This window comes from Diceros bicornis, chromosome 4 (assembly GCF_020826845.1).
Source record: "Diceros bicornis minor isolate mBicDic1 chromosome 4, mDicBic1.mat.cur, whole genome shotgun sequence".
Lineage (NCBI taxonomy): Eukaryota > Metazoa > Chordata > Mammalia > Perissodactyla > Rhinocerotidae > Diceros > Diceros bicornis.
The window spans coordinates 72,929,281-72,940,270 of NC_080743.1; the positions used below are offsets into that span (position 1 = coordinate 72,929,281).

A 10,990-nucleotide genomic window follows, 5' to 3' on the forward strand; every position below is an offset into this window, starting at 1 on the left:
TGAATTTCTCCTTCCTTGTTGACTAAGTCAATGAAAAAAGGCCATATGCTATTGGTCAACAAGTTTTGTGAGTTATTCAATTATTTTTTGGATAAACTCCTTTTTCATCCCATTCAAAATTCCTCAGTTGTTTATGGAATTATGTCTTTAACTCAGTCTCTCGTTCAAAACCTGCTGTACTCTGATCCCAACTTATCTTTATATTCTTATCTCCCACTTCTTCCCATTCTCTAGTCAAATTAGTCTACTAACCGTGAATATTCCATGCATTTTGCCACCTCCCACCCTTGCTAGTATAATTCTCCCCAAATAGAAAATGCCTTCCACCAATGTAGCTACCTCTCCCATTCCAATTCCTGCACCTAGGAGGCATTTACTTGTCATATCTAACTCATGGTATTCTTTCTTTTTCTATAGTAAATATTTTCTGCTTTCTTTTGACATTTGTCACACTCTGCCTGGTATTTTGACTTAACTATTCATGTTATGCCTTAGCATCCCAACAAAATGCAAGTATGCTCCTTAATATTCTCCATGGAGTGTAGTGCAACAATCTTATGTCCATTGTGTTAATAAAAATTTACTTAATATGAGGCTCAGGAAAGGCCATATTTGAACTCTAGACTTTCTGTATAGGTAACAATATCCCCTTCACACAAATATGTATTTTGGAACTACTCTTTTCAGGGGAACATGCTAAGTGCCTGTGGCATGGAGAGGTATCAAATGTGCTTCCTGTTCTCAAGGTGCAAAAGTTAGAATAAAGATCCGTCCATCTATTTATCTACCCATCAACATAGATCCACACACACACATCATAATGCAACCGCCAAATCAGCGAGACAAAGAATAGAATGTCGTTAAGACCACAGATTTTGGAGGCAAAAAAACCTGAATGGTACTCCATTCATTGAATGACCTTGTGTGATTTATTTACTTAGTCTTTTTATTTATAACTTATTTATTCTGTTAGTCTGTTTCTTCATCTGTAAATGATGGTGATAATAACACTTAAGCAATAAGGTTGTCCTGAGAATTAAATGGAATATTGTAAGTGAAGTGCTTAACACAGTGCTTGGTACATAGATACTCCTGCTTTTACTAACAAGTTCTATACAGTTCAGGGAATCCAAAGACTGCTGCATGCCAGAGGTAGTCAGGGAGGTTCACAGGTGTGATATTGTGATTTATAAGAAAAATATATATTTCTCATATATTTTCGGTCTTTGTCCACAGTTCCTGACTCACAGCTCCCAAAACTCTGAAAATTTCCTAGGGGATGAGAACAACAAAGGTGTCTTTTGATGTTAATGAGGTGACTTTTGGACCCCACCTAAGCATGGGGGCTGGTTGCCAGGGGAGCCAACTGCATAATTAGAGGGTTGGAACTTTCAGTCTCACCCCCTGACCTCCAGGAAGGGGATAGGGGCTAGAAATTGAATCAATCGCCAATGGCCAAGGATTTAATCAATCATGCTTTTGTAATGAAGCCGCCACAAAACACCAGACGGACAGGGTTCCTAGAGCTTCCGGGTTGGTGAACATGTTGATGTCAGGAGAACGGCGTGCCTAGAGAGGGCATGGACGTTCCATACCCCTTCCCACTTACCTTGCCCTATGCATCTCTTCCATCTGGCTGTTCCTGAGCTATATCCTTTTACAGTAAACCAGTGATCTAGTAAGTAAAATGTTTCTCTGAGTTCTGTAAACCACTCCAGCAAATTAATTGAACCAGAGGCGGGGGTCATGGGAACCTCTGATTTATAGCCATGGGTCAGAAGTACAGGTAATAGCCTGGACTTGTGGCTGGCATCTGAGGTAGGGGGAGGGTGCAGTCTGGTAGGACTGAAACCTTAACTTGTGGGATCTGATAGTGTTAGAATTGAGTTGAATTGTAGGATACCCAGCTGGTGTCTGGAGAATTGCTTGTTCCAACAGACACCACAGGCACACATTGAAATGGGATCCAAGAACACTAAAAAGAACAGGGAAGGTGGGAATTGAACTAGATGAAAATGTAGAAGAGGAAGGAGGATCAAGAGAATGGTACGGAGAAAGGATTGCGTACGTAAAGACACAAATGTGGGAACACAAGGCATGATGGGAGAATGCTCTCTGAGCGTGAGTTTTCAATGAGAAAAGCCAGAGAAAAGTTTTTCTAAATACCCCGGGGTTGCTATATGGTTTTAATCCTTTATTTATAGAAAATACAAAATTATGAAACCCCTTTCAATCCCAATAAGACGTCTTTCCTAAAATCTCTTTCTTTAAAATTATCTGTATTTACCAATGTATTACAATTTTTATTAAATTCACCAATAGGAGCTTATGAAATTTGATACAATGTCTTTTCATACGGGCTAAGTCTTATTTCATTATTCAAGTAATTAAAAACATTTTTTCCCTAAGATTCTTTTCTATAAAAGATCCAAAAACACAGAGTATTCTTGGGGTTGGTGGGTAGGGAGGTGCTGGGGGATTTTGGATTTGCATAATCCTTCCAAGTTTTGACAGGGCAATGTCTGTTTTTAACAAATATTCTTGAGTAACTTCAGTTAAAAAAAGAAAAAGACTCCTCTGTTGCTGACTGTAAGCTTTATTATCTAAAGGTCTTTCATTGTCCCCAAGTAGCCTCTTCCCTCAGCTGAGGCAGCATGTTGTCAAGGGCATGGGCTTTGTGGAGCAAAATTACATCAACTATGCTCCTCCCTAGTTGTGCAACCTTGGGGAAGCTACTTTATCTCTCCATTTCCTCATTTGCAAAATGGGGATAATAATAGTGCTTACCTCACAGGATTGTTTGGGGGGGATTATATGAGTTAATATTTGTTAAATGCTTAAAATATTAACTGACACACTCACACACATTTTATTAAATATTTAAATGTATTGAAAAAAATAGTTCTATACAGGTGAGGAGTTATTTCTCTTTCCCCCAGATACTCATACACATATCCACTTTCCTTAGTTCCCAGCACGTGGTAATATGGGGGCACACCCTTACTTTGTGAATTATTCCAAGTTATCTAATGGGCAGTGAAATTGATTGGGAAGGATAAATCCCTAAGTGTGTGTTTTTTCTCTAATGAGTCAGAAAAAAATCACTCTCTTCCTCTCTCTCTCTCTCTTTCACCATTCAAGGTTGCAGGCCCCCACCCAGAATTAAAAATGGACGCTCTAAAGATACTAGTAAATCTGGTGGAGTATGAATACAGGGAAGGATATGCTCTGGTTGGAGAAGCTAAAATCTCCTGGATGTTTTCAAAATGGTCATCTCTAGCTCCTCAAAGTAAAGGTAATGCCAGCTCCCTGGGGTAGAATAGTGATAAGCAGATAGAACCACTGCAGAGTGGGTTAGAAGTGACTCTGAGAGAAAGGGTCTTCCCAGCCAGAGGCAGAGTCACCATGGGCATGTGCTTGAGTGCTGAGTGAAGTCTATCATGGCTTAATTCCAAATGTCCAAAAAATAACACCCTCAGGTTCTTATACAGGCCAGAACCTTTCACAAGAGAGTTGACCTATGGGGTTGACCTCCCTATTGGTCAAGCAGCTGTTATGGCAGAATAAGTAAAATGTTCCTAAGCAGGTTACTTACATCATTTTACTCATAACAATTCTGGGAGATATGTTGCTGTTTTATTTTACACAGAGGAAAACCGAGGCAAGAAGAGAGGCCCTAGAGTACAGAAGTAAAGGGCTCAGAATCTAGAATTAGACACCCCTGGGTTCACACTCTGGCTCTGCCACTTAAAAGTTGCTGTGTGCTTTGGGGCAAGCCATTTAGCTTCTCCATGCCTCAGTTTTCTTGTCTCTACAATGGAGATAACCATAGTGCCTCTCTCACAGAGTTGCTGAAGGCTTACATGCATGTAATGTGCCCGGTGCAAGGACTGATATACTGCAAGTGCTCAGTAAAAATATTCGCCAGTGACAGTGTTGGTAGAGATGGTAGTAGTGGTGGTGGATCAGCAGTGTAGAAAGAAAAGGTAGAATCCAGCAATATTTCTTATCCCTTTTATTATGATATTATCATGTTAAAATGTGTTTCCTCTGAGATATTCAAGACGCTAAGAAAATGTGTTTTGATTACAGCTGTGTGCCTAAAACCAGAAATACCAAATGGAAAGCTGACTGTGGAAAAGGATCAGTATGTCAACCCTGAAACTGTCACCATCCAGTGTGACCCTGGCTATAGGATGGCTGGCTCCCAGAGTATCTCTTGCTCAAAGAACAAATCTTGGAGTCCAATGTACCCAAGTGCAAGAGAGTAAATAATACTCATTCAATGCATTTTTTTGTCACATGATACCTTAAAATAAACTACAGGAAACTAGGATGATTCATAAAATAGGAAAAGTGATAATATGTCCTAAAGGACTATCTCAGTTGTTGGGGTTAATTTATAAGGTGGTTCTTTCCATCTTGAAGCATTGTGATGAGTCTGCAACGGTAGCAAAGTTTATTGCATCAATTTTATAACTGGTCAGCCCAGGTCTGTGAACAGGAGAGCCTCATTGACCATATATCCTGGCCTAGCCCTCAGTATTTTTTCCAATATATGATGTGCTTTTGCTCCATTTCTTGTTGGTCAGCAAAACTGACATGCCAGTTGTTCTTTCAGACATTTTTTGGGATTCCCTTGCTGCTTAAACGTCCTCTCTGCTTGAGCTGATACTGAGTATTACCTAAGAACACACGTGGATTCAGCTCTCAGGGAAATATTTTGCTAGAATCCAGAGTATTTTTCTGGAGTTTCCTGCCCATCAACCAGTCCTTGGGTGAGTCTTCATCTTCCAATCTTCCTCCGATCACAAGACTTCCTAAAGAAGCACAAGCCTTTACAAGGATAGGGAAACTTCCCGAAATCTCTCTTTTGATTTTCTCTTTCAAGAAGTCCCTGAAGATTGTGAGATACTCCTGAAAGGCAAAAAACTCTTACAGTGTTTCCCAAGTCCCCAGGACTCAAAAGTGACCCTGGAGTTACATAAACTATCTCTGGAGATTAAAAAAATAGAGCAAGAGAGAGACAAGGAAAAAACCATTTAAATACACTACACCTCCTTTTGCAACAAGATGGGGAAGAGATTTGCTTTTCTGTACAGCTCTAGAGAGACAAACCTCAGTTTATCAATTTCACTTAAGCATCATCATTTATTGCAATAAGTAACATTGCTAAAATTTGCTAATACACATAGTGATCCTGGAACATGGAACTACTGATGCTTTATATACCATTATCACTCAAGTTTTTACTTTTCTGGATTTGGGAAGCTAGCTGAAATAAATAATTACCTATTAAAAATCAGTGCATCTTAATTTTCATTTGGATATCTATGACATATAATATGAGGGCCCTGCACAAGTCCACTTCCTAAAGTTAATTAAGTTTCTTTTCCATTTTATTATATCTCAGTGAGATCGTGAAGGGCAAAGAGTTTACATAGTAGTGTTCACGCAGTTATTTCTTGCTGCACATCAGGTACATGTTGTTTAGCTCATAAGAGACTGTTATCCTCGGTGATTGTAAACATCCCTCTTCATTTTCTTCCTTATCTCCTGATTACCATTCCCCAATCGCTTCTCTCTACCTTCCAGGAACCCACACTAGTGTGTGTGATAGATACCCTTAAATATGCATGAAGGTTTGGGGTGTATATATGTTCATCACATTCCTTGCTCCTGAATGCTGCATAATATTCCATAACATGTATCCCCCATATTTTACTTATTCATTCCCATTGTGTGAACCCCTAGTTTGCTTCCAACTCCCCTTTACCACAAACAACTCTGTGATAAATATCCTTGTACATGTCTTTTTTGTGCCCGTCTCAACCTGTTAATAACCAACGCTGTGGCTGGACCAGCCCTTGTGGTTCTTATCGTAATTGCAAGACGCCCTTCAGAAATAACCATCAGGAAACTTTGGAAAAATAAAGGTTTATTACTTACAGGACCTGGAAATTACACAGCACACCTGGTGCCACATGACAAGGTCACAGGTAGAGAGAGAGAGAGAGCACAGGCCTGGGGTTCTGCTTTTATTGAGGTTGAGGGTGGGGGCCTCGGGTTTTACAAGCTCACACTTTATTGGTGAATTTAAAACATCAGAGAGGGAATTTAAAGCAGGGGAAAAGAAAAAACAAGCAGTCCAAATGATCAGTTATTGAAATCGACCAAGGTCTCTAAAACAAAGGAGCCTCAGTGGAAGGAGGTGGACTGGCTTTTTATCTAGTCCTGTGGCTGGCTATATGTTTATTCAAGATAGCCATCTTTGAAGTGGATGCTTCGGCAATCAAAGCTTAAATCACACACTTGCATTACAAAAAAGGAATAAAAACCAACGGTCAGGGCTTAGGACTACAATGTCTCTACAAAACTGCTTGAGCCTTTCTCTTGGATATATGCTCAAGAAATGAGTTGCAGTATTAGATTACTTCACTGTGCAGGAAGAGTTCTTTTCTCTCCACACTCACACAAAATACAGTATTATTTACCTTACTAATTTTTACAATTATGACTTTCTTATTATCCTTTTAATGTCTGTAGAATCTGTAGTGATGCTTATTTCTGATGTTAATAATTCATATCTTCTCTCTCTTTTTTCTTCCTGACCAGTCTGGTTATAGGTTTTTTGATTTTGTTAATCTTCTCAAAGAACTAGTTTTAAAGGTTTCATTGACTTGCTCTATTGTTTTTCTCTTTGCTATTTCATTGATTTCTGCTCCGATCTTTATTTCTTCTGTTTGCATTGGGTTTAATTGCCTCTTCTGTTTCTAGTTTAGTAAGGTGGAAACTGAGGTCGTTGACTTAGATCTTTCTTCTTTTCTTTTCTTTTTTTTTTTTTATAATTTTATTTATTTATTTTTCCCCCAAAGCCCCAGTAGATAGTTGTATGTCATAGTTGCACATCCTTCTAGTTGCTGTAGGTGGGACACGGCCCCAGCATGGCCGGAGAAGCGGTGCATCGGTGCGCGCCCGAGATCCGAACCCGGGCTGCCAGCAGCGGAGCGCGCACACTCAACCGCTAAGCCACGGGGCCGGCCCTTTCTTCTTTTCTAATATAAGCATTTAGTCTATAAATTTCTGAGAACTGCTATAATGGCATTCTAAAAATTTTGATACGTTGTGTTACAATTTCATTCAGTACAAAATACTTTCTAATTTCTTTTCAATATCTTCTTTGATCCATGGGTTATTTAAATGTGTGTTATTTAATTTCCAAATATTTTGAGGATTTTCCGAGTATCCTTCTGTTATAGATGTCTAATTTAATTCCAGTGTGAACAGACAGCATACTATGTATGATTTGAATCCTTTCAAAAATTTATTGCTGCATGTTTTATGGCTCAGAATGTGATATCTTGCTAAATGTTCCACGTGCACTTGAAAAGATTGTGTATTTTGCTGCTCTTGAGGGGCATTTCCTATAAATGTCAATTAGGTCAAATTGGTTGCTAGTATTGTTCCAGTCTTCTCTATCCTTGCTGATTTTCTGACTACTTGTTCTATCAATTATTGAGAGAGGGGGTATCAAAATTCCCAGTTATAATTGTAGATTTGTTTATTTTTCATTGCAGCCCTCAGTTTTTGCTTCTTGTATTTTGAAGTTCTATTATTAGGGGTATAAATGTTTAGAATTTATATGTTTTCTTGACGAATTGATCCCTTTATCATTATATGATGACCTTCTTTATCTTTTATAATGTTCTCAAATATACTCAAATATAATTTGTCTGATATTAATATAGCCACTTTACCTTTATTTTTCCATAAATTGCTAGAATAAATTCTGAGAGCCAAAAATGTGAGGCACATTGTGTAATTTTCTAGTATTTACATTAAGAAAGGTAAAAATAAACAAGTAAAATTAATTTTAATAATATATTTTATTTAACCCAAATTTGCAATATATTCTCATTTCAACATGTAATCAATATAAAAGTTATTAATGTTATATTTAACAATCTTTTCTTCATACCAAATCTTTAAAATCCATTATGTTTTTATATTTATAGCACATCTAAATTTGAGCTAGCTACATTTCAAGTGCTCAATAACCACATGTAGCTAATGGCTACCATATTATACCACGCAATTCTAGATTTTTCTGCAATGCAAATATTAACAAATATTAAAATAAAATATGTGTTTATCTTTTCATAATTCTGGGGGTGGATTTGACCTTGTAAAGTACACCTTAGAATCTGGAAGCCATACAAAAGAAATGTGCAGAGAATGCAATGCCAGGTACGAGAGAGGAGGATATTCATCTATGGGCAGAATGCAAAATATTTCAGGAATGCCATACTTGAAGTGAAGAAGTAATAGAGATTGAAATAACTCAAAGCTCTAATTCCTCCAGCTCTTGAAAATGCACACAGTAATGGTAAGTTACCCAAATTTTAAATATTGAGCTCCTGATTTGGAAACCATTTCTATCATTGTGTACAAAAGTGACAGACTTTTATCCCAAGCCATACAGAACAGCTGCTTAATGCTGTAGACACCAGTGCAGATTTGAGGAATTAGAGATGTTGGAGGGGTCCAGCCCAGTGGCGCAAGCGGTTAAGTGCGCGCGGTCCGCTGCAGCGGCCTAGGGTTCGCCAGTTCAGATCCCAGGCGCGCGCCGATGCACCGCTTGGCAGGCCATGCTGTGGCGGCGTCCCATATAAAGTGGAGGAAGATGGGCACAGATGTTAGCCCAGGGCCAGTCTTCCTCAGCAAAAAAAGAAGAGGATTGGCAGATGTTAGCACAGGACTGATCTCCTCACAAAAAGGAAAAAGTAAATTAAATAAAAAATAAAATAAAATAAAAAAAGAGATGTTGGAGGAGTGTCTCAGGCCTCTGAAGGGTCCTGGTGGGCTGCTGGGAGTGGGATGAGTATATGGAGTAGATTCACCACCTCTGATCAGAAAGCTATTTAGAGGAAGCCTGAGACCTGGGTTGGAGACTACCCTCTCATGGCAAATGGCAAAAAATGGCCACAGATGTTTCCTGTCCTGTATCCACATCCTTAATAATCCCTCCCATTAGAGGTAGAGTTTCTTTTCATCACTTGAGTTGGGCCGCCTATGATTGGCACTGGCCAATGGGACAAAATAGCAAATATGATGCAAGCAGAGACTTGCAAATCACTTTGTGCATTGGGACTTGCCCTGTTACTGCTCTTGGAACCCTGTGTCCACTACCATGTGAACAAGCCCAGGCTAACCTGCTGGGTGATGACAGATAGATGCCCCTTCTTTGCCCCAGCTGATAGCCAGTCAATTGCCAGACATGGGAGTGAGGCCATCAGAACTAGCTAGTCCAATCAACTCACCAAATGACGACAGACACAAGAGCTAGTCTAACTGAGATCAGCTGAGCCTCAGCCATACCAGAAAGACTGCATAGAAGAATCCTTGTTTATCAATAGTTGTTTTAGGCACTAAATTTGGGCGTTGTTTTGCAGCAAAGCCAATCAAAACACCCTTCTAATTTGCCTGCAGTTTGTTAAGCTAAGGCACAGAAAGGATTGCAGTTATCAACTTGGCAGTTATGCCAAGTTATCAACCCCAAGCATCTTGCAAGGGCTCATTATATGTGGGACAGATTCAGCTTACAAAGAACTGATCTAGGCTTTGACACATGAAATAATTCATTTTTTCTTGTTTTGTTGGGATGGTAGTTAGTGTGGTTTTTGTGATAGACTGTACTCAAGCAAAAATGTCAGACACCTTGGAGGAAGAGGCTGAGGTAGGGTACTCATCCAAGGCATTCTTTCCAGACACATGGGGGTCGACCCTGACTCAGGAGTTGAGTGGGAATGGAAAGGAAGTGTGACAAAAGACTTATTCTCCTAATGCTGCTACAGATCCTCTGATACCAAGGAGCTTCTCTTTGTAATGGATGTGAGAGGAGTGCCACAAGTAAGAGTGCAGACTTCCCCCATGGTCCTAAAAATCAGGCCAAGCAAGGAAGCAGGAAACAAGACGGGCTTCAGAGATGTCACAGGCAATGCCCTGCAAGAATGGTGGTCCAGAGTGAGGGTGTGGAGGGAGATAAGGATATGTCTCAAAATGACTATTATATTTTGTCTTCTTCCAATTTATCTGACAAAGAATTGTGTAATACATTTGTTGAGGTGACAAATAATTTTTTCGAGGAAGGTAGCAATGAAGAGAGAAAATTTTTATCAGAAACAGTCAGTCAAACAAGAGGTGGACTGCACTTACGAGGGTCATATATCTGGAGCATGGGCCTCCAGAAGGAGCCCAAAGTGCTCAGCCCAGCCTTAGGGGAAGAAATGAACCAGGGAGCCCACAGGATGTCTTCAGAAGCTGTACGGCACTCGATGTGGTCCTTCCTCGTGTATATTATTTGGAAGGAGCTAGGTTTGCTCTCATAGCAAACAATCTCAGGGGCTTTAAAAACAAAGGTTTAGTTTTTGCTAACACTACATGCCAATCTTGGGTTGGAAGGCATGGAGAGGGGGCTCTGCCCTGGTACCCATGGAGAAGGAGCCTCTGCTGCAGGGGCAAGGCACATGACAATCACATACTAGTTCTTTAAGACTTCACATTTTATTGGCCGAAGCAACTCACTTTAAGGGAACTTGGAAAAGAATAGGGAAGAACAATCATACTACGTGCCTGGAAGGAGAAGGAGCAGAATCATTGGTGAACCGCATTAATGACTACCACACTGGGACTACAGAAATTTCCAGCAAAACCTATACAATCATACATGCTCATTTCTTTTGGGCTTCTTGTGAATACCAATTAAAGGCAATTTCTCAGTTGATCACACAGGAAGCAGAGCCTATGCTAAGGAACATGAATATAGGCGCACAGGCAGAGGGAGTCAGGAGGATGTAAGGACCAGTGGATTCATCTGGGAAGGCATGGCCTTGCCTAGAGCAGTTCAGGCCAAGTTTATCTGTAATAGCAGTAAACTGAAGACAACCCAAATGTCTATCAATAGAGGACTGGTTTCAAGTATGATGTGCTT

The 10,990-nt window shown here is 39.8% G+C and overlaps 1 protein-coding gene across 1 annotated transcript; it reads left to right on the plus strand.

The window, feature by feature from the left end:
- The first annotated feature begins 3,146 nt into the window (after positions 1–3,146).
- LOC131403643 (C4b-binding protein-like) lies at positions 3,147–5,286 on the plus strand. The gene is made up of 3 exons (XM_058538060.1): positions 3,147–3,295; positions 4,093–4,267; positions 4,622–5,286. Exons 1-3 carry the CDS (start codon positions 3,169–3,171, stop codon positions 4,665–4,667), a joined length of 348 nt encoding a protein of 115 aa, XP_058394043.1. The 5' UTR covers positions 3,147–3,168; the 3' UTR covers positions 4,668–5,286.
- The last annotated feature ends 5,704 nt before the right edge of the window (positions 5,287–10,990 follow it).